Source organism: Dermacentor variabilis, unplaced genomic scaffold, assembly GCF_050947875.1.
Source record: "Dermacentor variabilis isolate Ectoservices unplaced genomic scaffold, ASM5094787v1 scaffold_14, whole genome shotgun sequence".
NCBI lineage: Eukaryota > Metazoa > Arthropoda > Arachnida > Ixodida > Ixodidae > Dermacentor > Dermacentor variabilis.
The window spans coordinates 6,620,632-6,648,557 of NW_027460302.1; the positions used below are offsets into that span (position 1 = coordinate 6,620,632).

At 49.8% G+C, this 27,926-nt stretch overlaps 1 protein-coding gene across 1 annotated transcript in view; it reads right to left on the reverse strand.

The window, feature by feature from the left end:
* LOC142567719 (uncharacterized) overlaps positions 1–20,872 on the reverse strand; it is a 59,301-nt gene extending 38,429 nt beyond the window's left edge. The window contains exon 1 of the mRNA XM_075677896.1: positions 20,446–20,872. Coding sequence (XP_075534011.1) covers positions 20,446–20,808 — 363 coding nt within the window. The 5' untranslated portion in view covers positions 20,809–20,872. The remainder of the gene's footprint in view (positions 1–20,445) is intronic.
* Positions 20,873–27,926: the final 7,054 nt, after the last annotated feature.

Consider the following 27,926-nt stretch of genomic DNA (forward strand, 5'->3'; position numbering starts at 1 on the left):
TTGGGGCCGGAGCATCGAAAAAAAAGAAGAATGTGAAATGAGATTAACAGAAATTGTTTTATTTTTTTTATTCTTTCCCGGAAAAATCTAAAATATCTGCGTATAAATTAAACTTTGTGGCTTACTTCCGTTGCCTAGCGACAGGCGAACCGGCGAATGACGAACCAGATGTTTGCGTCATTCGTCAGACACACTGCCGAAACAAGAAAGACCGGCCGCGCATCTGAGCGTTGGACTGGGCTTCTTCGATTTTCCACTTCTGGCTACCCGCGGGCTGCCAGAGCCAGCCAGAGCGTCTTCGTTTTTCTCGGGTTGCTCCGCCCACCGCGCTACGCACTTCCGCTGGGCGTTCGTTTTGCTTGCGCTGGACGGTTCTGGCTACCCGCGGGCTGCCAGAACCTGCCAGGACGATTTTGGTCTGGCTGCTCTCTGGAAGTTCTCTGGCTAGCAGACGACTAAAAGAGGCGATGGGCGCTCGCCGCCATCTTTGCGGGGACTTCACGGATTGCAACGCGGCTGCTTGAGGTCTTAAATTTACCTCGCTCAGCCAACTGTTTACGGTCATCTTCGGATTTCCTTCCTTCTAGCGTTATCTTTTTAGGTGCTAACGCACCGTTCCGCATCGCGAAGCGGTGTGATACGAGCCGTGGTGAACCGTTTGAAGCTTTTGTGTGTGTGTCCCCAGCTGATTGCTTCTTCGCGGCGGTGAACAGCGCGCCGCGCTCTCATGCGTGCATGTTATCTGCATCGTGTTTCACGCAAGTTGTAGACGCTCATTCACACATTGCGGTACATTTTGGGTTCGTCTTTCTCTGGTGGCGTTCCTTTTCACATATCTCGCGTATGTATATCTCCTTTCTCTGCAGTTAGCGAAGGCTGTGCAGCTAGCCCGTGTTCGCTCCGTCTCTCCGTCGTATGCTTAGGTGGCAGCTCGAAACCGATATGTGTTCGAACTGCAGGCCGTTGATCTAAGAATACACGGATTGCACTCGATACATTTAGACACACGTACATTGGCTTATTGCTCTCATGATTGCGACCAATGTTGTTTTTCGTGTGAAACGTTTCGCTCGTCACAGGCGACGTGCATTTTCATGCGCCAGCCGCGTCCCCAGCTCCTTAAATGAGAAGCACCATCAGCCACAACAAACTTTATGAAATCGAAGCCCAAGCAGGTCGGCGCGAAATTTTATGCGTATGAGCTAGACGTACCCGAGAACCTGCTTTTTCATGTCTTGCGATGACACAACGCCAACTCATCAATGTCGCCGGTGGTCGACGTGATCGCTGCGAGCAGGGATCCTCCAGCCATCGCTTTCGAGTATACAATCACGATTTCGCGTCTTGTCATCCGCCGCGTCGGAGGCCATCTGTTGCGCTGCGCAAGCGAGGTTGGCCGAGTACGCGTCCTGCGCCGAGTCGCGCGAAAGTGATCGTATCCCTGAATGCAACAATATATTTTCAAGCTGGCAACGCATAAATGGGCCGACTACGCCGAGCGCGCGCCGGCCTCGATGGGCGCTGCCATGCTGGTAGCATGTTTACATTTGGCCAGCTGTACCGGCGTTCGATTTTGCAAACTTCGGGCAGGTTCGGGTTGTCTTGGGATCCCAGCCCATGTGACTTCCTGTCTGAACCGGAACTAGCTGGCTGCCATCTGGCTGCCAGCAGGCTGCCGGAACTCCGAAAATCGAAGAGGCCCACTGTTCGGGCACCCGTCTGCCTGTTTTTCTATTTTGGGATTTAGCCTGGTTTGGTGGCCTCCCGGCGAATTATTGCGTTCTTTCGGAACTTCGACATGGCAGCACTGCACTGTTGGACTACGGTAAGGTGAGAAACTTTGTTCGACAGTCTGCGACGCCCTTCAAGCAATTAGGCTTACTTCCCGGCACCTAGGCTAGACTTGTGACGCAGTTAACGAAAAACAGCGTGGCCGTCGTGGAGCAGTTCATTTGAATTATTGAATCGTACTGGGAGATGTTTGCGATGCTTCCTATAAGCCCCAATATTATTTTAACTAATTTCGGTAGTTTTTGGGCACGCTAGTCGCACAAGGTGCTGTGACGCAGTTTCGCGTGTACTGAATTTTACTGCGACAAGTTTTGGCGCTTTCCCTGACTGCCAACATTATTGAAACTAATTTCATTACTTTTTGTGCTACCTTTCGAGCACAGTGGGCGCGCCTGGCGCTGTCACTTGGTTAGCGAAAATCAGCTCGGCCGTGGTGCGCGGTCTCGCGCTTTAATGCACTGACAAGTTCATGGCGCTTTTCTTTCTCTGACGCCCAACATTGATGAAAATTATTTTCGGTACTTTTATGTTATGAGGCCCGCTCGCCGCACCTGTTGTGACGCAGCGAAAAGCAGCTCGGCCGTGGTGACAAAGTTAGTTTGGCGCGTACTGAATCGTACTGCGACAAGTTTGTGGCCATTTTTATGTCCCCGCAACAATTTAAGCCTTCTTTCGGTACCCACGCTTGCCGAAAACCCGAAGAGCAATCGTCAAGAGTGATAACACGGGAGGGCGTTGTTTGCGCCTGCAGAACGCACAAGAGATAAGCCAGGGAGCTCAAACGCCAGGAACTAGTAACTCGAAAATTCTGTCTTCTGAACGGCACCCACGCATTTTGTCTTGAGTGCGAATAGAAGGAATTCTGCGAGCGTCCAGCATGCACTGATTGAGAGCCTGTGTTGTGGCCACCTCTGTGTATTCGTAGCGTACTATCGCGTCGGTTGTAGCCAAGTTCGCGAAACGCGCCGTTGCCCGCGCATTCGTGCTATTAAAGTGCAGGAAATAAGTATTGGGAAGAGGGGAATGCTTGGAATTCGAATGTGTTTGTGGTATGTACGGTATTGCTTGGGTTGGGAGTCGGGTATTTTCTACGCCGTGTGAGTAAATACGAACTGCTTTTGTTTGTAATGCCGCCCACTCACCACTTTGGCACGCTTCGCCTCTACAGGCATTATTCTTGCATGTTAATACCAAAATAACGCTTGTAATTGTTTCAGCTCACGTCGTCTGGTGGAGCTTCCTGCGGAAACTACTGTTGCTTACCTGGTGCCACAACGTTGGATGAATGCACAAAATGCCCGCGACGAGCATTTACAAAGAATAAAATAAACGTTAATTTTTCCTCATTTCACAAGGTGTCTTGCGTCTTTATGAAATTGCACGTGGCACATATTCAATGGAGGCTTCTGAAGATCGTTCGCAATCAATTCTACTTAATAAAATGATTTGCAAATAAATATTCAATAAATAAAAAATAAATATATAAATAAATATTTGCTGCAAAAGCAAAAAAAAAAAAGAACGGAGATGGCGTGACGCGCACCAGCTAGTATTCAAAACGCGCGCGCACAAAACCGAAAGTGTGCTTCAGGTTTTAACACCCACGGCTTGGTGCGCTGCAGTCGGCCGCTGGGCTCTGTGGGAGTGTCCGCTCTTGTTGCATTCCTTTCTCCATGAGCAGCCCCGCCCTCATGTTGGGTAAACTTCGGTCTGGGTCGGGAGAGAGCCTCCGGCTGTTGCGCGACGAGCACGCTTCCCCGACGCGGCTGCGCCGTTCCGGTCGACCCAAATGTGCGCCGAGTTCGTGCATCATTGCGCGCGTCACGACACAATGTCCAATTGAATGCCGCTGAGCGGCCCTTCGATTATAACTCCTCGCGAGCAAGCGAGTGCGTTGAGACGCGCTTTTCAAGTTGACCGAGGCGCAGTTAAAACGCATGCGAGAGCGGACAAGGAACGCCCAGAAAAAAAAAAAGAAACATTCCCAGCCTCGGTGACCAACTCTGGGCCGTCCAGCAGGCCCGCGAGGCGGCGGCGAGGCAACACCTCGACGTCCCCACGTGGGAGACCGAAGGCCCCGTCGGCGAAAGCTATGCAGGACTTTAAATAAAGTTGTTACCAACAAAAAACAAAGCGCCTGTAATACTTTCGCATTCCCACACGTAAGCACTCTTATTATGTCTGCCGAACTGTCTTTGTCCACACGAGCTCAATGGGATAAAATTCGCAGCGGTTAGTATAGGCGGGAGCCTGGGTAGAATGCAACGTGCCCTTTCAGCTGCGTTGTCTACAATGTAGCTCTGCAGGCGTGACCTCACAGATGCCACGAACTCAAGCAACAGTCTCTTCACCATTCACTGTAGGCGATGGCCTTGCTTTCGAGCCGCTTGTGTATTTTTTCCTTCTTCCAAGCCATCGCCGGCAATTTCTGCTCTCGCCCGGTATGGTAAGGTGCATTGTCCATAACAATGACGCTACCAGCTGGAAATTCCTGCAGAACAACATTCAACCATCCTTCGAAGCGATTGCCGTCCATTTTTGTAGTCTCCTGTTTTTTGGTCTCGGAATACACCAAAGCAGCCGTCAAAGAAGCGATCCTCGCTGCCCCCCCCCCATGTGTGTAAAGATCATTCCTAGAAGTTTGTGCCGCAGTCCATTTGCGCGAGCTTTCAGGCGCTTCTGCACAACGGTGTCTGTCCACACTGTCGACCTAGTGTGTCCCGCCGTCACCGATGTCTCGCCTAGGAAGATATTTCGGCCTTGCGCCCGGTAACGCTCCACGTCACGAAGGTAGCGATCCCGCCATTCGGCAGTGTCATCCCGGTCGATAAGCAGCAAGTTGCGGCTTCTCCTGATTGAAGCCGACTTCGGCAAGCAGGCGACGCACAGTATACCGCTTCAGTGATGGCAGATCCATACGCTTCCAGAACTCGTTCTTTATGTTCTCCTACGTCGGTATCTCGTTGCGGCTAAAGAAATCGTGCACACACTGCCTCAGCGCGCACACAACGGGAAGCTGTTGTAGTGCGGATGAAGCAAAGGCACTTACTTCGTGGAGCGTCTTCTGTACTCCTTATTTCGTGGGCGCTTTTGTGAAAGCGTCGACAGTTTGTCACCGGAAAAACGCGAAGCTCTTACCTCACCCCGAACACTGTGCTTTCGTTGACACCGAGCATCTCGGCGACGAACTTGCTCATGTCCTCCGAGCTGCGTTCAGGCTCCCTGTTACGCGAATACGTGTAGCAGTGGAAAATTGTGTTGCGTGAATCCCTGTTCAGGATGTGGCCACACTTGGTCTTATTGCCCAGGCTCCTTGGTGGTCTGGACATCAAGGCGAGACAAGGCTCCTTCGGCAAAGTATCGCTCTCCGATGTCACCTCGCTCGACTCCATTGCGGAAAACTCGCATAGAATGTCATGTGCGAAGTCGCGCAATTGTAGGTTTGCAAAGAAAAAAAAAATGTGTGATATGGAACGAAAAAGAAAACCTATCACTTTCTTGAAAATAAATTTGTAACAACACAAAACAAAAAATATAAATCTTACGCTATTTAAAACCAAGAGACAAGCATCCGCGTATTTATTTAAAACTATGAATGAAGCATTTTTTGTACCTTTCCTACCTCGATCGCCTTCTCGGCCCAGTTGGTAAAGCTTTCTAAAAATGCCTTCTTTTTAAGTACTTGTTAAAAAGCAAGTGATTCATATTAAGCTCGGAAAACGAGTAGTAAATGTTCCATATACATGTACACCAGCGCGAAAGTCAGGCAGAGCTGCTCTTTCTACGTTTGTCTCTTGCAATGAAGTTAAAACGCAGACGATGCGCAGTGTTGTAGATTGTACGGGGTTATTCTTTTTTCGCGATCCGACATGTACTGTAGCATTCCAATCAGAGAGCTGTACCAAAGCAGCCAACCAGTCTTATTTGTACGATAACGGTATTGTCTAACACAGGCACGTAACTGGGGGGGGGGGGGGGGAGGCGAGGCCCCACCCCCGAAATTAAGCGTTCCCCCCTCTCTGCCCACGCCACCACTCCTCATACACATTCCAATCAATCTCGAGACTTTACAGCTATTCGGAAGTCAGCATTTTCCTGCCTATTTCACTCCTTTTGGGTGACTGTACTTATCGGCATATCCTGAGGTGTGAAGGCCAGTTTTCTCATCTATACGGTGCCCGCGCAATTAACTCGAGATACGTTCAGTTGTAATGCTTAGGTGCAGCAGGCAGGGCGTAGTTTGTTGTTTAATTATAATAGTTTATTTTGTTTATAATGCTCAGCAAGTTTTACGTCCCCATCTATTGCAAAAATCATGGGCATCGCTCTTGCTTCGTTAGTTCAACCTTCTTTCTTCAGACAGATCCAGGGACCAGGAAAGGGATTCGGTTCGTAGTCAGCTGTCCTGTATGCTCGAGGAACGAGTTGCGGCCGGAGAAAACGCCAGTTGCTTTAATTTTTCCTTTTTCTTCATTATTTTCTCTTGTGACGGCTCGCTGATACGCTGGCAGATCCTCGGAACCACATACCCGTGGTATGGGTTAGATAAGATGGAAAAGAAAATCATGCGAAACAGCGTCCATCATCAAACCCTGCAATAACCATTAAACCCACAAGCAATATGACTGTCACCCGTTACCTCGTCTGGTTTTTCCCTAATTATATAATTGTACAGAACTCTTCGTGCAAAATTGGAAACTGGAAACAAGAGTCGCAAGGAGTTGAGGAATTAAGCGATCTACTAAGGGAGAGAGCCGATGCAAAAGCTAAGCTGGAAGGAAAAGCGAAAAATAACAAATTTAACCGTTCTTCGTGAAAACATTTATGGACCAACTTTTCTGTATTTAAAAAATCACCGCCCCTTCCAGTCCGTGAAGGTGGTCGAACAGAAAATCTGTATTAGTTACACCGACTGTTGCACCATGCAAGTCAAACTTCGCAAGTAGTCTATATTGGCACGCACTAGTTACGCTAGAAGTCGAGGAAGAAGTGTGCGTAGTAGCTGCTGCAAAAACGAACTGTAAACGGCCGTTCGCTTAGAACTGACTGACTGGCTTTTCCTCTCGTGACAAACTGGTGGAGGTGCTGGGTACGCATCCATCGTATGCCTAAGGGTCCTGAACCAGAAGCTACCGACGCCAGTACCTCGGGGACGGCAGAAATCTATCGAAGCAGCCGTCGCCTCCAAGGTCTTCCACCGCAATACAGTTCCCTGGCAAGCTCCGTGAGGAAGATGTCAACAACTACCGCAAGCCAAACCGAGGAGATCCCAAATGCTGCCGTACCATGGATTCTCGACGCGCCTAGCACGCCTAACCCGTTCCATGGCGACGCCTTTGAGGACGTTGAAGACTGGTTGGACCATTTCGACCGGGTCGCCGCCTTTAACGACTGGGACGATCGCCGTAAGTTGAAGAACGTCTACTTTTCCCTTTTAGACGCGGCGAGAGTATGGTACGAGAACCACGAAGCCTCATTTACCAGCTGGCAGGAGTTTTACCGACTTCTTTGCGAAGCCTTCAGCACTCCCGAAAGTAAAGAAAGAGCCGAACAGGCACTGTCTTCGAGGTTCCAAATGCCAAACGAAACCGTCGCCATGTTCGTCGAAGACATGACGCGATTGTTTCGTCGGGCCGATCCACTAATGCCAGAAGACAAGAAGGTGCGTCTGTTAATGCGAGGCGTAAAGGAACAGCTTTTCGCGGGCCACGTGCGTAATCCTCCTACAACAGTCTCTCAGTTCGTTCGTGAGGCAACAGTCATGGAACGTATGCTTCGGCAGCGGCTCTCGCAGTATGAACGCCAGACCACCATGACTGCGACTGCTGCATGCTCTCTCGTACCTGCAATTAAATGACGACAGGGAGTCCCTTACCGAGCTAATACGACAAATTGTTCGAGAAGAACTGCAGAAGTCCTATACATCGGCTCCGGCACCTCCCAGTGCCGTGGTTCTTACGGATGTCATTCGGGAAGAAATCGGCAAAGTGGTTCATCCCTCGCCACCAACACGACCCGAATCTCCCACGTTCTCGTACGCGGATGCTCTTCGGGCTTGCGCGCCGTCGACGGGCCGTTTTTCGCAGCCGCCTGCTGGGATTTCTCGACGCTCCCCAATTCCGATCCACCACACGAATCCGCAGGAACCCTTTCATCCTGGTACGCGCAAATCTACAGTATGGCACGCCCCCGACAACAGTCCGTTGTGCTATCACTGCGGGGAGGCTGGTCACATGTATCGCTACTGTCAGTACCGACGGATTGGTCTGCGGGGATACCATCCGGACGCCCGCTGCCCGCGCTATGGCGAATGCCCGCACGAAATCGAGCAATACTTAGAAAGTAACCGGCTCCCTCCTGCCCCACAGCGAAGACAGTCACGGTCGCCTTCACCTAGTCGGTGCGCGTCACCAAACCGTGCTCGACCCGCCTTTGATTCCGCTGGAGTCAACGGTGGAAGCCCGCGTCGGGGAAACTGAAAACGGCGACCTCCGGGGGTGAGGCCGCTGTCATGCGAACCGTCAAATATCCTCCGCCGACGCCATCCCCTCGCGACGTACCGCTGACGCCTTCATTCGAAACTGCAAAAAGAACTTCTGCTGCTTTTACTGCTTCCATCGACGGTTATCCGGTAACTGCACTTGTCGATACGGGAGCTGAGTACTCGGTTATGAGTGCCTCACTGGCCACTCGGCTACGCAAGGTGCTGACAGCGTGGGACGGCCCACATCTGATTACGGCCGGAGGACACCTCGTGTCACCCATTGGACGATGCACCGCCAGACTTGCAGTTTCTACTTCGACTTTCGTAGCGTCTTTCCTTGTGCCGCCCAAGTGTTCTCGGCTAGTTATACTGGGCATGGATTTTCTCCAGGAATATGGGGAGATCATTAACCTTCGTGAATTGTTCGTGACTTTTATGCGAAGCATATTACTAGAGCTCAACCCAGCTCCTCAGGCGCGGCGGTGTCGCCTTCAATGACCTTCACGCCATACCACGTGACACCGTGACGTCACGACAGAGGAGAAACGGGGCTCCAACTCGCGCCGTCGCTCGCGGCGGTTATCAGCAGCTGCGCTTGTTTCTAGGTGGCTTTGGCTCAACTCTTGCAAGATGGGCTGGGTGGGAATCGAACCAGGGTCTCCGGAGTGTGAGACGGAGACGCTACCACTGAGCCACGAGTACGATGCTTCAAAGCGGTACAAAAGCGCCTCTAGTGAATGCGGTGTTGCCTTAGAAACGAGCTGTTTCTAAGGCTCAGGCGTGCGTCGCTTGCTCAGGCGCACATTTCGTTGCCGCGCCGAACGCTGCGTTGCTCGACGCTCACCGCGTCCAATGCGGGGCGCGTAGTCGCTGCGCCGTAGCCCATTGTCTTACACCCCTTGGCGGGTCGACGGGAACGCTGTCGCGTTCCACTCTTGAAGGCGAAGCAGAGTAACGCATGAGTTGTTTCTTCGTCTAGCCGAACCAAATATAGCCAAGCAACAGCAGTTCACCAGGCTAAACAGTGGTTCAACAACTAAAATAAAGGCTAGTATGCTTCGCATCCTGGGCTTAACCTTAGCTAAGCCACAGCCATTTTTTTCTAACTATGTTTCTTCGGATTCTAGTGTGGAAGATGAACATCGCCGCGCGGCTTTACGCGTGGTCGATGACTGCGTGACGTTACCGCCTCGAAGTAGCATCTTTGCCCTCGTTGAATGCCCCCAAGACCAACTAGGAATAGGCATCGCCGAAGGTAACTTCACCATATTGCTGGATCGCGAAGTCGGCGTCGCACGAGGTCTCGTAGAGCTCCAACATAGGTAAACCACCATTCTAGTTACCAACTTCAGTGGCGAATACAAGCACTTTGCAAGGCATACCACCATGGCCTACTTTGAAACGGTGGCCGAGTCCAACGCCTGTGCTTCGGTAACGACAATCTTGATTCCGGAACCCAGCGATGCGGACTTCACCAGTCACATCAACATCAACCCACAGCTAGACCAAAACGAGGAGAGGCTCCTCACTCTGCTATCGTCATTTAGCGACAGTTTCGCCACCACGTCTAAGGTCAAACAGACTCCTTTAATCAAACACAGAATCATCACTGAACCGACCGTCCAACCTGTTCGCCAACACGCTTATCGCGTGTCGCAGAAAGAACAGGATGCTATTCGTCATCAAGTTAAACAAATGCTCGACGATGATGTCATTCGACCATCGACAAGTCCTTGAGCTTCACCTGCTGTATTAGTTAAAAAAAAAGACGGTTCACTACGATTCTCTGTCGATTATCGCAAACCGAACAAGATCACGAAAAAAGACGTTTACCCACTTCATCGAATTGACGACTACTTGGATCGCCTGCGACATGCCCGTTGCTTTTCTTCAATGGATCTGCGTAGTGGGTAATGGCAAATTGAAGTTGACGAACGGGACCAGGAAAAAACGGCGTTTATAACACCCGACGGTCTCTATCAATTTAAGGTTCTCCCTTTTGGATTGTGTTCCGCTCCGGCCACATTTCAACGCATGATGGACACAGTTTTATCTGACCTCAAATGGAACTCGTGTTTAGTCTACGTAGACGATGTAGTTTTTTCCGCCACGTTTGAACAACACATCCAGCGGCTTGAGGCGGTTCTTCAAGCTATCCGCACCGCCGGCCTCTCCCTGAAGCCCGAAAAATGTCACTTTGGCTACGAGGAGCTCACATTTCTAGGTCATATTGTCAGCAGCACCGGTGTGCGCCCTGACCCTGACAAAGCCATGGCAGTTGCTCTGTTCCCGATACCGAAGACAAAACACGATGTCCGCCGATTTTTAGCGCTTTGTGCGCATTACCGCCGTTTTGTACCCAATTTTTGTGAAATTGCCGAACCTTTGCAACGACTCATCTAGAACGACGTCAGATTTGTTTGGGGCCCGGCACCATCCGACGCCTTCCACGACCTTCAGCGACGTCTACAGACACCACCGATCCTTGGTCACTTTGACACCGAGGTTGACACAGAAGTGCATACTGGTGCTAGTAACGTTGGCCTCGGAGCGACACTCGTACAGCTTCAAGCTAGTTTTCAGTGCGTTATTGCGTATGCCAGCCGAACCTTGTCTGCTGCTGAAAAAAACTACTCAGCAACTGAAAAAGAATGTCTGGCAGTCATATTGGCTATCCAGAAGTTCCGCCCATACCTGTACGGACGCCCCTTCCGTGTCGTCAGCGACCACCACTCTCTCTGCTGGCTGGCGAATCTCAACGATCCTTCAGGACGTCTCGCAAGATGGAGTCTTCGGTTGCAGGAATTTGATGAGACTATCGTCTATAAGTCTGGCCAGAAACACACTGGCGCCGACTTTCTCTCCCGCGCCCCCCGTCAAACCCGCACCACTACATACTGACGACGATTCTGGTTTTCTTTGTACTCTTCCGTCTTTAAACCTTGCTCAACAGCAACGCCAAGATTCCGAGCTCCAGCCCTTGACTGAATACCTTGAAGGAAGCCGCCCACTACCCCGACGGCAGTTCGCGCGTCACTTGTCCTCTTTCTGCCTACGTGGCGACATCCTATACAAGCGGAACTTTCACCCTACGGCAACCGTTTTCCTGCTCGTTGTTCCCGCTACTCTCCGCGACGACGTTCTACGTGCATGCCACGACGAACCAACGTCCGGGCATCTTGGTTTCACGCGTACTCTCGCGAGGATCAAGCAGAAGTACTATTGGCGAAAACTCACAAAAACCGTGAAGCAGTACGTCAGAAGTTGTCGAGATTGCCAGCGTCGCTAAGTTCCACCACTGAAACCAGCCGGTCTGCTTCAGCCTGTCCGACGTCCTTGTTCACCTTTTGAACAAGTCGGGATGGATTTACTCGGCCCATGTCCCAAGTCTTCGGGTGAATACCGCTGGATCGTTGTCGCCACCGATTACCTCACTCGATACTGCGAAACACAAGCCGTTCAGCGAGCTACTGCTTCAGATGTTGCTAACTTCTTTATCAAAGATATCGTCCTTCGACATGGTGCTCCCGCTGTCGCCATCACAGACCGTGCGTGGTACGGCCTTCACTGCCCAGTTGGTCTGAGATATTCTGCAGCTGAGCGGAACAACGCACCGTACGGCAATTAACTGCGTATCACCCGCAGACTAACGGTTTAACTGAGCGTCTCAACAAAACGATTGCGGATATGCTTTCCATGTATGTTGCCACGGATCATAAAAATTGGGACGAACTGCTTCCGTATGTGACATTCGCGTACAATACTGCCCTACAAGAAACCACCGGCTTTCCTCCTTTCCGTCTGGTCTACGGAAGCGACGTCACCACTATGCTCGACGTGATGCTCCTACCAACTTCGTCTCAACCTACCGCACCAGATACAGACGCCTTTGTTCAGCGTGCCGAAGCAGCGCAGCACCTTGCGCGGCAAGGAATTCTATCCCGACAAAGTCAAGATGCTCGTCGATACAACATACGCCATCGAGACGTCACATACAACCCGGGAGATCTTGTATGGGTTTGGACCCCTATGCGTCAACGAGGCCGGTCAGAAAAATTATTGCGCCGATACTTTGGGCCCTACATAGTGACAAACTTTGTGATGCGGCCCCTGTCGTCACGTCCGTTGTCTTTGTGGCATTTAACATCTCCCCAACTTTATTTATTTATTTATTTATTTATTTATTTATTTATTTTTGGAGGGAGGGATAATGGCACGCACTAGTTACGCTATAAGTCGAGGAAGAAGTGCGCGTGGTAGCTGCTGCAAAAACGAACTGTAAACGGCCGTTCGCTTAGTACTGACTGACTGGCTTTTCCTCTCGTGACAATATAGTGAATCTTTCCTTTCACCTCATTTTCGCCTTTGTGGTAAGCAGTGTCTTCCTCAGGAGTACGCACTACTCGTGGTCTCCCCATAGCAGTAGCTGGGATGGGATGTGCGGAACCGCTAATCCAACGCTCCGTATATTGGGCGCAAGGCCCGCCACCGGAGATGCGGTCGCTGCAAATGGTTTGGCGATTTGTTGGATTGGTCTGACGACTGACGCAGCTGCCGGCACGTCTTGGTGGCGCAAGAAGTGCCGGCAGCCATGCGCCGCTAGTATCGCGTTCAATAGCTGGGCACTGTTCGTAGGCCGCAAACCGCCAGCATAGGTTGCGTTTCTTTTGCGGCAGGGTGGAATCAATCGTCGATAAATTCAATGCCGATCTGGCTCAATCGCCCGAAAATGCACCGTGTGACAACCGTATAAGATTCGCGTTTGAGATAGCATTCTGACTGGGGGAAGGAAGTCACCCCTTTCCCCCTGTTGAGCTCTTCTTTTCCTCTCCCGCTAGGTCACGTGGCCCGTTTTAGCGAAAGTCCGGCAACGACTGTGCAGGGTCCGCATAATCAGCTTCGCTGTAAAAGAGAAAATGCTCCCGGAAGCGGAGAATAATTCCGTGTCTTGTGAATGACGCTTCTACAGTTATCAGTCCAGCCGCCTGACGTAGCCACTTCTCTGCTGTGCTTATGTGGGTGTTTAACTCTCCTTGGTGGGCACAGTACGTCTAGAACCGCGGCGTCCTGCACTCTGCGCTGTTGTATGGGCCTGGCGGCCGCGCATCGTTACTCAGCTTGCCTAATAACAACACGAGTCGGTACTTCGTAGAGCAGTAAACTAGGGATCCAAAAGAGCTGTGATCATTCCGCAAATATATATTTCTCTATAATTCTTCCAGATCTAACTGGAAAAATGCTACAACGTATCTTTATTTTACACTTTCGCTTACTTGTTCTTTGCAGTGTTCTTCCTGCGCGAGTCCATTTGATGTGGTTATTTGTTTGCCAAGGAGACGCGTGTCTCACAGGCGCACCTGTGACATACGCCTCATTAAAGCGATGGCGTTAAGGAGCCCGTGTTGCAGAAAATCCGGCGTCGGACGTCGCCTTGGTAAAAGGAATTTCGAACCATTTTTGGAACCAAAGTTGCTCATACCTTGTCTTTCATTCTTTACGAAGTTATTCCACGGAATTTTGAGAACGGCAGCCGACAAACAAATGTAATAAAAAAAAGGAACACCGACAGCGCATGTCCTTTGTGTTAGCTCTTTTCAGACTGAAATATTCAAAGCGCGAAACAACAACAGGAGATCGACCGACGCAAGAGGCCGCGTTCCTACCAGAAAACTCGCCTTCGTGCATAGCGTTCGCAGCCAGCGTTTCCCGGTAAACGTTACAGGTACATAAGGTGTAGTTGCTGGAAACCACGAAAAGTAGTAAGGAGTCTTTGAATGCTACTGCGTTCCAATCATAAAAGCGAAGCTTAAGCGTCCTCCAAATTTTTTTCAATTCCCTTTTGCGCGTTTTCGCGTCTTTATGGCGAACGCTGGGCACTAGACAGTTTTAGTTTCACGTACGTAAAGGCTATGCGTACGTAGAGCTCTTACGTGTGAGCAGTGCGCCTGCGCAGAACGCAAAGGGTTTGCGTGAGTCTCACGTGAGTGAGATTCAAAAGTTTGCGTGCGTTCCTTGCGCACGTAGATACCTCCGCGCGGCGGTCTCGCGAGATCTGGAACAAGCGAGAGCGCCATTGCAAGATGGCAGCCAAACACGCCGACAGGGTAGCTCCGCGCCTCCGTTTCTCTAAAAACGACTTGAATTTGTTGCGAGACCTAAGGTAGTGCAACCCCTTCGAGGACAACATGCGGTATAACACTTCTAGGCATTGCGAAGCTCCGATCGGCACAAGAACACACTTTCGCGTGTTTTGCGTGCCAATCCAACTCGACTGGCTTGGCTTTGATTTGTCTTTGATGTCAATGGCTGCAGCAGTGTTTATACCTGGCGATAGATGGCGATACATGGCCGCTTTTAGCCTGCGTCGCGTGTAGCTAAAAGCGTTTCAGGTGCAGTGCGCGTAAGGTACGTCGAGCTTTCATGTTTGCGTGCGTGAAGTCTCTGCGTACGTGTAACTAAAATTGTCTATTCACATTTGCGCTAGTAAAGGTACCATACCCCCTCATTTGCATAGAAGTTACCTGAGGTTGCCCCCCTCCCGAAAAGAAATACTGGGGGCGTGCCGGGCCTAATGCGAAATTTGAGCGCCACTCTATACGTGTTTTTATTTCCCCATATACTGGCTGGTGCGGACAATCTGTCCGTTGAAAATGGAGCAAGGTGTGGCGCGACTGCCTCGCCAATCTGGAGATCGCGAGAGGCAGCGCCTGCGTCACGTGTGGGCGCGATTCACAGCAGCCGCCGCAAGGTACTCTGGCGCCATCGCGTAGCCATCGTCGCACGCTTTCGCCGTACCTTCCTCCTCCTATTTCCGCCTCATGGGTCCGCTGCACACTTCTCCTCTGCTTTCCATCGCGCGTCTTTCATCCCGCGCTGTGCTCCGCGTTCGCTTTGTTACACCGACGCTCGCCGCGGAAACGGGATACTGGAATAGGGCAGTGGGTGTCGTGCGGCGGCGAAAACGTGCCTCTTTTTGCGATGATGGCCGGGGGTGCTGGAGCACGCCGGCCTACTGTAGCGCCATCTGTCGCTGCACCCTGGAGTCATTCGTGGCAAGAGGAAAACTAATGTTGCAACTCAGGGCCTCCGAGATCGGCAATTATTGTTGTCGCGGAGGTCATGCATGTACGTTCGGAGCTCGCCGAATGTTTTCCGTGGTTTTTCCTGCCACGTTCGCACATTCGCACATTCTTTATGCGCACGGCGAGCGCTGGGTTTGTAAATCTATTTGTGCGTGTGCTTGTGTGTGTGTGTGTGTGTGTGTGTGTGTGTGTGTGTGTGTGTGTGTGTGTGTGTGTGTGTGTGTGTGTGTGTGTGTGTGTGTGTGTGTGTGTGTGTGTGTGTGACTGCGGGCTACTTCAGATCGGGCACATTGCGAACATTGGCTGTATTCTTGTCCTTCGATGCCGTTTTGCGGAGAGAAATATCCAAACGATGGCGCCTGCATTCGTCACAGAGCATTAATTATTTCTTTTTTCAGTGAAACGTGGCAACCGCTTTTCTGGCTGATGCAACATGAAGGAAATCCTGTGCAATCACCCAGGCACAATGCAGGTGCTCCTTCCGGGCTTTTAATCCTCGTGTGTTTAGAAATACTAAAAACATATGCGTGCTTAGCGAACGGAGCGAGCAGACGAGCGCTTGTTTGTCTTGTGGAAAGGAAACGTTGCGCAGAATATCAGGAACACTGAATGATCTATGGTTGGAAACGTGCAACTTAGACGGCTTATTGATGTGTCCTAACAGTTTGTATTATTTATTTTTTGCAAATTATAATAACTTCAACTATGTTTTGAGAGCGTTTTAGTTTATAAATGCAGAAAGTTTTGCACAACACGTTTAAATTTCGCGCGCTAGGCACGCCGGTCGATCGCAGCGCCCAGCTGGCGGCGTCATCATAGAAGCGTCCCTGGTTCTCCCCACGAACTACTGTATAAATGGATGTTCCCTTATACAGTAGGTCGTGGTTCTCCCGTTGTTTTTCTGCACGGACGAGACGCCGCGCTGTCGCATGCACGAGGTCGATCCAAAGGCCGGCCCGATCCGAATACGTCGTGAAGCTTCGGGCGGAAAGCGGTTCAGAACAAATTGCCGTCGACATCAGCAAGGGTGGCTATGGGCGACGTTACTAGAGAGAAATCTAGTAGCGATGGTTATGGGCACCGTTTATAGATTCTTTATCTATAAACGGTGGTTATAGGAGCAGCGATAGAAGCGCGATTAATGTTTTGAGGGGACAAACGTTGGGAAAGAAAAAAAATTACCGACGATTACGTTACTTCCTAATGCGAAATTTGAGCGCAGCAAATAAGCTGTTTCACCTTTTCGATAGATTGAGGCAAAGAAATCGAGCAACACATGTATGCGCTATCACAGAATTTTTTTTTTATATTTCCCGTACTCCTGGATCATCTCGACGGCGGCGACGGTAAGCTTCTGCTTCGGCGGCACGCACCTCTGGATTCTGACGGCGACGGCGCTGGGCCTCTGCTCTGGCAGCTCGTTTAGCAGCAGCAGCAGCAGCAGACGGAGGACTTCCATCGGTCGTCTCGCTCATGGCTCAGAAAGAACTGGCAGATAATTTCGCAGTGGCGAACGGCAGCGGCAATTTCGGCTCGGGCGGTGCACATATACAGATCCGCCGCCACCGATCTGGCTCTCTGATTGCCACCGCACAGGGCGAACGGCAGCGGCAATTTCGGCTCGGGCGGTGCACATATACAGATCCGCCGCCACCGATCTGGCTCTCTGATTGCCACCGCACAGGGGTTGCATTGGAGGAGGAGCGAAGAAAGGAATTAAGTTCGAGCCGGCGCTTTGACAACCGGAGACTCGCAGGAAGAGGGGGGAGGGGGGCGGCGTGTACACCCAGCGGCAAACGATGGGGGCAGAAGCGCGCGCAGCAAGCGGACAACACGATAAAGGGAGGAGGGAAGAGATAGCAGCGACTGACTGATGCCGCTGACGCCGATACAGGGGGGGGGGGGACCCTTTCCTCCTCTTTCTGCATGGCGGCGACGGTGTTCTATGCAGTCACGTTATCTTGACTCTCTAGCGGCGTCAGCGGCATCCAGCGGTATCAGTCGGTCGCTGCTAGCGCTGGGGGGATGAAAGGGGGGCGGAGCTGGTTACAAGGCCGACGACGACGCGAAACCCAGGAACGGACGCCAAAGAGCTGCGCTCTAAAAAGCGTTTTTTAATTAACGCGAGACACAGTCTACATTCATTGAACGAAAATAAGATCCCTAATCAATTTTTATATGTGCGTGACGAGTAAAGAAACTACATTTTATTTTATCATTATTAGTGAATACCTTTCTTCAGCGCCCATCGTAAAAGGGAGCTTTACGGCCGCTGCCGCTTGCAAAGCAATGCAGCGCTTGAAATGTGCAGAATGGCGCGGTCGTAAAGTTCACCTGTCAGAATACCCCCCCCCCCCACACACACACACGCACACACAGGTTGTGCTGTTTTACTTGTCGCCGTTTGTCTGAATTTGGTGACGGAAGTAGCTTCGTCGTTTCTCAACCTGTTCAGTCGAGAGTACTGAGTTATGACTGCCAGTTAATTGCTTACTTTGGCTGTTCTCGTGCGACTGCGCAGGCCAACGAGCTTGCTGTCCGGTGATAGTACAAGTACTACATATCTAAAGCTTTCTTCGGCCTCCAAAGAAAGTATGTTCAGGGGAGCGATTTCGACGCCCGTATACGGCTGACCTTTTCTTGCATCGCTTTCCGCATTGAAAGCTCGAAACGCCCATAAAGTCGAATTGCGGGGTATTTGAATATACAGCTCTAATGGCAGGCCACCAAAACAAATTTCGCGCCTTTGAGAACAAAATGACGTCACTTCTGTTTTTAACGAATATGGCGTCACATTGTTTTTTCTTCCGCCGGAAGTGTTCCCTCCTCATACATATGTCGCTAAGCCCCATGAACCGCCGAAGAACCGCCATGTTTTGCACGTATGGGCTTCTATGGAAGCTTCGCTACCAGGTATATTTACCTTGGCTTGCATGTGAAACAGGCTTAAGAGCGGCGCTCTAAAACTTCCGTCAGAACCTAGAGATGGATTTTCATTTTCTACTTCGTTCGGTGTATATTTTCATTTTTTACTTCCATTACTTGTAATTGTACTTGTTCACTACCGCTCTTTTATATGAACTTTTGGCTACACTGTTTCTTTCGTAGTTTTATGGTGTTGCTTTTAAGGAGTCTTTTTTGCGTTAACTCCATGCGCGTCGTATCTGAATTCGAGCCGTTCTTCCTCTGTCTGCTCGTGTTTGTGTTGCTTTGACATATTATATCGATTATGTCTATTTAGTCCATTGAAAAAGGCACAATTGCGAAGATCCCCTTTCCCATTGTTGGGCCTGTAATGCACATTTAGAAGGGTGGTGGTTCGGGCTAGTTGGTTTTCCATCTTAATGACTGTGTGGTACAGGCGGGACAGGGGACACAGGAAAAGCGCTTGTCCTCGTTTTTTCCCGTGTTCCCTGTCCCGCTTCGCGCTTTACCACAAAGTCCAAAATGTAATGTACCAGCAACGCGATACGCATGACGCTCGGCACTTTTTGCACCACTTTCGGGCGCTGACGGGGACATCGAGCTGATGCAATGTATGGGGGGCGAGGACTTACGGAGTCGCCATCTGCCGGAAGAGCCTCCCTTGCGTATTTTGAGGGACCACGCGGGACGCTCCTGATAGGTTTCGCACACGGCGCTCAATAGAAACACCACGCGGCAGCCCTCCTGGACATTTATGTGTGTTATCTCAAAGCGAGGGAAGTTTTTGACCGTCGATATAATTATCTTGGGCAAACTGAAAGCACATAATCGTTTACAGACGCTATCTCTTTACCGAATACGTACAGTGAACGCCACTGCGCTCGGTCGCCGCGATGGAGTCTCCCGAACCAGCTTGTTGCGTGAAAGTAGGCAAACTCTCAGAGTAAACTATGTTAAATATGTTCTTATAGTGGGTTGTCTGTATAACCAAATGGAGCATACCAGAATGAAGCCTCAATGCAGCGATCGCACGGCTTCGCATGGACCGACTGCGCGTCTGCGTACGTGTACGCGCACAATGTTTCGCTTTCGCTGTGAGTGCGTTTCCGCACCGTGCCGTGAGCTTTACGCCGCAGCATATGAGCATTTGACAGCACACTAGCAACCATTGTTGCGTGGATGCTATCAGAACTGTTCAAAAATAATTTCGTTATAGTGATTTCGACGCCTATGGCGACTGTGATGTGCTGTCGCGACGATTCAATCTTTTTTGCCTTCTAAATTCTTGTACATTTCAATATTATTTCTGCAGTTGAGTCGCACTGTATGCTTATCGGTCTTCGCAGCATGCGATTTCCCTCTGCTTCTTTTTCGTAATCCAGTGCATCAATTCATAACACAAACGCGACCATATAGCATGCCTTTCTTTAATGTGCGTCTTACCGCTCCGCTTCCGTTCCAGTGAACTTGCCAGTATCTAGCATAAACAAGTTCATAGACCAAACCGTCATGATATTAGCCGGGCAGCGGGCGCGGGCGCGCGTCTCAGTGCCCGAACATCGCAGTCCCGGCGCCGTAGCAGAAATCTCCCTCGCGTCTGCGCTTGCTGCATACCCGAGTTGTTGCGGATGGCTGTCTGCCGGTTCTAAGCTTCGCGAGCCAAGCTCCACGCAGCTCATTATCCTGCGGCTACGTGTGAACAAAGCTGACACCGGGCTCCGTTACGTACGTCCGGCACTGCGGCATCGAGCAGTAAGTAGCCTACCGTGCTGCAAGCCTCCAAAGGCAGCCACTACCTATTATAGTACTTTGATATATTGTCAAGCAGACGCCCAAGGCGATAAAGCCTCACCACTTAATCAGAACCGCAGCGCAGCTGGGACTTTAAACATTCGTTTTCAGCTCGCTTCGGCGCTTCCGAAGCAGCCGGCGCGGCCGCTGTGTCCACATGACCCCCACGCCACGTCACGCCGACGGTGGCGCCAGCTTTTCCGGTGGTGGAGCTCGCCCCCAATACGATGAAATCGGAAACCTTGGTGACGCATTGTGACTGCATTTGGCCCCTTGCGCTCAGTGGTGCATGGTGCAAGAAGCTCCCATGCGGGCAGATTGTCGCGTTTGTATCGCCGGGCACTGTGATACATGCTGAGTAAAGACTCTCACCTCCTCTTGGGCGAAGCGCCCGTACGCGTCGAGCCGCGGCGCGTCCTCGGTCGCCCCGCGGCCCTCCTCATGCGGCACGGCGGCCTTGGTCGGGGTAGCCGCCGACGCAGCGGCCGACGAGGCCGCACTGGCGGCTGCCGATGATGCTTCGCTCGCGTTGCCCGTCTTGTTGGCGCCGCCGCCTTCGTCGAGCAGCAGGAAAGCGGCCACCGCTAACGCCCCGCACACGCCGAGCACGCCCACAAGGCACAGGCAGAGTCCCAAGCCCGAGCCCCCGCCGGCAGCCTTGCCTTTGCCGCCACCAGTCGTGGACATGGTGGACATGGACGACTTCTCGTCGGAGTCATCGTCGTCGTCCGCCATGGCGCCGCCGACGGGGAAGATGCGAGTACCCCCGGCTCGGCCCTAGGACGCGGCGGAAACTTGAACAAGAGGCACGTGACCGTCTGCTTTCTCTTCATCGACCTTTGTTGCTAGGCTGCTTGCTCGCTCCACATTCCATGGCCCGTACCTTCTACTAGTGATTGGCCCAGAAGCCGACGGTTAAAGGGGCGGTTAAGTAACTTCAGCGTCAACCGATACGGTTCCGGCTGCGTCGGAATGCCAGAAACTCGTGCAACGTCTTGACCGGCTGTTCACCGCGTCAACGAATGTATTGGCGGAAAGGCACGAATTTATGAGCAGAAAACAACTTGAGAGGGAATGGTTTCTCGAATTCGTTGCGGAATTGAAGGAAAAAGCAGTCCAGTGCAACTTCGGCACGACTCACAACGAGCGCTTCCGAGATACGACTATCCATAGAGTAGCGAACGCCAGCGTTCGCGAGCAGCTGTTAGCCCATGATGAAAACCTTTCCCTGGAAAAGGCGGAAGAAATGGACCGCTATTAGAAGCTCTGCATCGAGCGAACCGCGCGTTCGGCTCTGAAAATGTACGAAGAATCGAGGCCTCCCAACATGGCGCTCTGTCGACGGGCCAAGATGGCCGACTTCTCCTGGGATGGCGCCTAGCTGGCTGACCTCTTACGGGAAGTCGTCATGATGGTCGACATTTCTCACGATGTTCCTCCGGGAATCGTGGTGTTTCGCAGTCCTCGGTAAATCACCGGGAAGAGCAGGATGCGAAGAAAGACCTTAAAGGGACACTAAAGTGAAAACTGATTTTTTCTGCATCAGTAAATTACTGTTCTACAACACCAAAAACACCACTCTTACGACGCTAAGACGTTTGGTAAGCCAGAAAAAGCGCTTGAACGAAATACGGGTGGCGACGCCTACTTAAGTTCCCGCACCTGGGGGCTGTGACGTCTTGGATTTTGATGGCATCTTCTAGGGCCTACTAATTATATATAGCGGTACAGATTGACCACATTATGTTCTAAAGGTACCAAATATTAAACATGGCAAGTTTCGGGAACCTTTATTCAGCCAACGTGGCCCAAATGCGAAAACATACTTTGGTATCCCTGACGTCACGCTGACGTACCGGCGCTGGGGTTTCGGCGCGAAATTCAAATACTGATACTTGGACCTTCATTTTCTCATCTAATAATCAAACAATTTTTTTAAATGACTGCCTTCAGGGTTCTCAAACAATGCTTCATTAGTCTAAATTGATTTATTGTTTCGCTTTAGTGTCCCTTTAATTTCGAACGTTGTACATGCGATCAGTGCGGCAGCACCAAGCATATCACGTCTTACGAGAATTGTCAAGGAATCGGCGCTACAACGCCTGCCACACGTTGGGCCATTTTGCGTCAGTATGCCGAATGACCCGAACAGCTGTGCAGCATGTCACTTCCGCAGAGACACTGTCTTCGTCAACTTCCGCAGGGCAGCCGTCCGTGCCTGTCTTGACGGTAAGCGCATTTGAAACTAAACAAGCCCCATCATCCATGCATGTTTTTCTTTGGATCATGTGCCCGAGCATACCATAACCTCAATAATATCAGGCATGCCTTGCTACAAAGCTACTGGCCACGATAGCATTACCGTAAAAGCATTGAAAGACAATATGGATATTCTTGTGCCAGTACTCACTAAAATAATTAATAACTGTATAAGCCGAGGCACATACCCTGACATATTAAAGATAGCAAGAGTTTCTCCTATTTATAAAAATGGTGACGTCAATGACCCTGGAAGCTATCGGCCTATCTCTGTGCTTAGCATAATAAATACTGTATTTGAAAAGGTCATCGCGGCTCAACTGAAGCACTACATAAACGAAAACAAGCTTCTCACAGATTCCCAACATGGCTTTAGAGCCAATCGATCAACGTCATCAGCAGTGTTAGAATTAACCCAGAGTATATACACAGCTCTACACAAAAACGAGATTGCCGTAGGATTATTTTTAGATTTAAAGAAAGCATTTGACACGGTCTGTCATTCCATACTTCTAAAAAAATTACGAACATATGGTTTTAGCGAAATTACAATGGACCTCTTTTCAAGCTACCTAAATGGTCGAAAACAATATGTAACATTTGGCTCCTTTGTTTCCCAGTATACTACTATATTCACAGGAGTTCCGCAAGGATCAGTTTTGGGGCCCATACTGTTCTCGCTATATGTAAACGACCTCCCAACAATACTAAAGTCATCAAAATGTATCATGTACGCTGACGATACCACGCTATTATTTTCGGGTAAATCTCCTGGAATATTGCAGAACACTATAAACAGTGAGTTATCCAACATATCAACTTGGTTTGCTTGTAATAAATTAACACTTAACAGAGATAAAACAAAATACATAGTATTCAACTCCCGTTATTCCAGGGGTGACACAATTGGTATGCAAATTCACCTTCTAGGTGGAACAATAGAACAGCTCGATCACATAAAATATTTAGGGGTATTATTGGACTGCAACTTGAACTGGAGACCACATATATCTAGTATATGCGCGAAATTAGCTTCGGCTTGCTATTTATTAATAAAATGCAGGGAATATCTTGACCTTAGCGTACTTAAAGTTGTTTACTTTTCCATATTTCACTGTCACATCACATACTGTTCTGAATCATGGTCTAGCACATATAAAACATACATAGATCCCGTTTTTCGGTTACAGAAAAGGGCCTTGCGCATTATGACATACACAAGCCCACATGATAATACTGACGTGCTGTTCTGTCGTCTCGGTATATTACCATTATCTCTGGCATGCGAAATGAAAGTTGCCATTTTGATTAACAATATTTTACGTGGGAATCACTCATTATCACCAAGCCTGTTTATTACACCTAATCTCAATACAAGGGGTGCAACAAATATAAATTTTAACCTACCAATCACTCGTAACACGTATGGCCAACGACTACTTGAGTTTCATGGTGCTAAAATTTGGAATACAGTACCTCTTGAGGTAAAAATGGCCAACAATTTCGTGTCTGCTGTTAAAAAGCTATACCTATCAAAAAGTACGTGATTTTTCGTCAGTCTGGTTCTCTACCTGTTTCATACTGTGCACGATTATTCCTCATGGATCTATTCAGAAAGCCTAAACACTTCAACACAGACCCTTGCAAATGTGTCACTTCTACGTATAATATGCTATCTCAGTTTTTTCATTGTGTATGTGCATGTATTCTCCTGACAGTTCTGTTGTATTACTATTGATTGATATGCACTGTTTTTCTTTTTTAATGGTTTTAATTGTATGTATCCACCTAACTGTATTAGGCTGTATCATTAAAAAACTAGATATGCGCATGACATTGTAGCTGCTACTACATATATGACTATGGGCCTACACTAGCCTTTGGCTACAGGCCCAACACTTCCTTTGTACAAATTATTATCAATGAAAAATAAACTGAATTGAATTGAAATTGAAAATTGAAGATTTGGAAGTTCAGGTCGTAGCTAGCGGCGTCTCGATGCGACCGCTGGTGGACACGGGAGCATCTTTGTCACTGATGACTGCCGAAGATTTTAGAAATCATTTTCGTGGACAGCACACGCTGGCAAAAACAGCAGTGGACTAAAGAAATTTCTCCAAGCAACGCATCGACATTCAAGCTCTGTTTCAAGCCACTGTCCAGTTTTTCCAAAGGTCGCGCTCCGTCACGTTCCACGTAACGACTACAGGAACGTCGCTGCTTAGACTAGACGCCACCCAACGCCTGGGTATACCGATCGACGGTACGTCGCTGCCATGTCGTCTGGTATCGCTTCCTTCAGTACGGAGCCTCGCAGGTGTACCTCCGGGTTTTGATCACCTCTTCAGTAGCGAGTTGGGTCTCGTCAAAAACTTTGTGCACCGAATTCATCGGCGGCAAGGTGTATCTTCAAAGTTGCGCAGACTACCCCTGGCTCTCCGTGACCACGTCACAAATGAACTGCGACGTCTAGAGGACTACGACGTCATCGAGCGCGTCGAGGCTTCTGAGTGGGTGTGTCTACTCGTTGTGGTGCGCAAGGGTGGAGCCATCCGGGTCTGTGTGGACCTACGGGAACCAAATAAGGTAATTGTCATTGATGGGTAACTTTTGCCGCATGTAGAGGAATTATTACAGATGTTTCATGGTGCCACTTATTTTTGTAAGCTAGATCTAGCATCTGCTTATCATCAGCTGTTACTGGAAGAAGATAGTAGAGATCTCACTACATTCATAACCTACGAAGGTTTATTTAGATTCAAACGTGTCTGTTATGGGTTGGCATCCGCGCCAGCAGTGTTTTAGGAAATGATGTCACAAATTTTGGAGAGTTGTAAGAATGTTGTCTGTTGCCTTGATGACATTTTGGTATGGGGTCAGTCACAACCTGAGCATGATGCTAACTTGAGAGAAGTCGCGAAAAAATGTTCCAAAAGCCAGGGGAACTCATACTTCAACGTGTTGTTTTCACTGGCTTTACTCAACAATAGAATAACAAAAACATAGACATTTCGCCACCTATGCGGGTGGCATCGTCAGTACACAAACGGCAACAAATGAGAAATACATCCTATTTATGTATGATACTGCCGTAAACAGCCGGCAGGGGGCCACGGTTAGAATTGCATGAAGATTGATTGCGACGGATGAACCATGATTTCACAAATTTTCTTGGGTCCCATCGGCGTTCCCGTGCTAACGTGGTTACATTATCAAAATCGAACATGTGTCCCTTTGTTAAACAATAATCCACCAATTCCGTCTTGGCACGTGTGGAATGGGTGGCTTTCGTAGCATCCCTTAAGTGTTCCTTGAGTCGAGTGCGACGTCGCCGCCCCGTCTCGCCAACGTAGCTGGCACCACAGTTCGAACAGTCGACCTTGTAGACGACACCACTTTGTTCGTCCGGAGGTGTGCGGTCCTTTGGCTTCGGGAACACGTTTTCCAATGTGTACGAGGGTTTGAACACAGTTCGAACACCCAAAGGCCGTAAAGCTCTGCGCACTGCGTCTGATACACCGCGGACATACGGAATGCACACAAAGGAAGCTGGCCTTGCTCTCGCGGGGTCTCTGCATGCGGGGTCTCGGCGCCGCATGCAGAGACCATTAAACATGTCCTACCCTAGGTATCTAGTCATTTTATTTGGTTATTACTCAAAGTGACCAGAAGTACATGGTTCTAATTCTATCTCTACAGATGATGTCATTGCAAGCTTCTTGACTAGGCTTTCAGCCGTGAAGAGTTACCAGATTCTATAGTTCAGATGTCATTCAGATGTCAAATCAGGGGTAGGGCAACAATAGTGGAACGACTGGACCTTCAAAGTCGACCGATACGCGTCGCAACCTCCAAAGTTCGCCTGAGGTACGCATACGTCCTCACCGAAGCAAGAAGCTGCCTCCATGGCTTGGTGATCTTGTTTCTTAACTGTAGGAAGTAGTGTCTTCCCTGAGGTGCCACGGCTAAGGGCCTCGCCATGGCATTACAGAGATAGTGTCATATGTGCCCTTGTTTAATACAGATGTACAATGCATTTCTCTTAAGGTGTAGTGCAGTGCACTTGTACCCTGTGTTGCTGATCGAGTTGTGTATTGAATTGTTTGCAGCGCAGTGTGACAAATGAATATTTCTTTGTGAAGGGCCTACGCACTGGAAGCGCCTGGACACTGGTGCGTCAACGACTCCAAAGACTGGTGCGCTTGTGTGTGAACTTGGGGGGACGGACAAAAATGATTCTTGTGTGCTTCGAGTGTGCGTTACACTAAATAGTTACTCTTTTCCAGAGGGGGATGATGTGGTATAGTGTCTCCCTCTGAGGGATCTCACGTTAACTGCTAAATCATGTTGCGGTCTAGTTTTGCTAGATAACGCACCCCTTTCGGTCACGTGTTTGGCTTCGACCAATGAGGTGGCGACGTCTGGAAGGGAAGTCTTCGTGCATTAAAGGGCCACTTGCCGGTCCAGTCCGTCTGATTTGATCAAGAGCGGTCGTCTCTCCGCCTCCCTCTCTCGTGTCGGCGTTGGCGGCTCTCGCCGCGCGCTCTCCGGATGCCGGGCCTCCGCCGCCTGCCACTGGCGACACAACAGAGTCGCCAAAGGGATTTAAGCGAGAACCGGCCCATTGTGAAGGGAGAGAGTCGCCTCCTGCCGCCCAGTCGTTCTGATGCGCTCTTGCAGCAAGATGTACGCTATCATCATCATCATCATCATCATCATCATCATCATCATCAGCCTAGCTACGCCCACTGCAGGGCAAAGGCCTCTCCCATACTTCTCCAACAACCCCGGTCATGTACTAATTGTGGCCATGCCGTCCCTGCAAACTTCTTAATCTCATCCGCGCACCTGACTTTCTGCCGCCCCCTGCTACGCTTCCCTTCCCTTGGGATCCAGTCCGTAACCCATAATGACCATCGGTTATCTTCCCTCCTCAATACATGTCCTGCCCATGCCCATTTCTTTTTCTTGATTTCAACTAAGATTTCATTAACTCGCGTTTGTTCCCTCACCCAATCTGCTCTTTTCTTATCCCTTAACGTTACACCCATCATTCTTCTTTCCATAGCTCGTTGCGTCGTCCTCAATTTCAGCAGAACCCTTTTCGTAAGCCTCCAGGTTTCTGCCCCATATGTGAGAACTGGTAACACACAGCTGTTATACACTTTCCTTTTGAGGGATAGTGGCAACCTGCTGTTCATGATTTGAGAATGCCTGCCAAACGCACCCCAGCCCATTCTTATTCTTCTGGTTATTTCAGTCTCATGATCCCGATCCGTGGTCACTACCTGCCCTAAGTAGATGTATTCCCTTACCACTTCCAGTGCCTCGCTACCTATCGTAAACGGCTGTTCTCTTCCGAGACTGTTAAACAATATATTAGTTTTCTGCAGATTAATTTTCAGACCCACCCTTCTGCTTTGCCTCTCCAGGTCAGTCAGCATGCATTGCAATTGGTCTCCTGAGTTACTAAGCAAGGCAATATCATCAGCGAATCGCAAGTTGCTAAGGTATTCTCCATCAACTTTTATCCCCAATTCTTCCCACTCCAGGTCTCTGAATACCTCCTGTAAACATGCTGTGAATAGCATTGG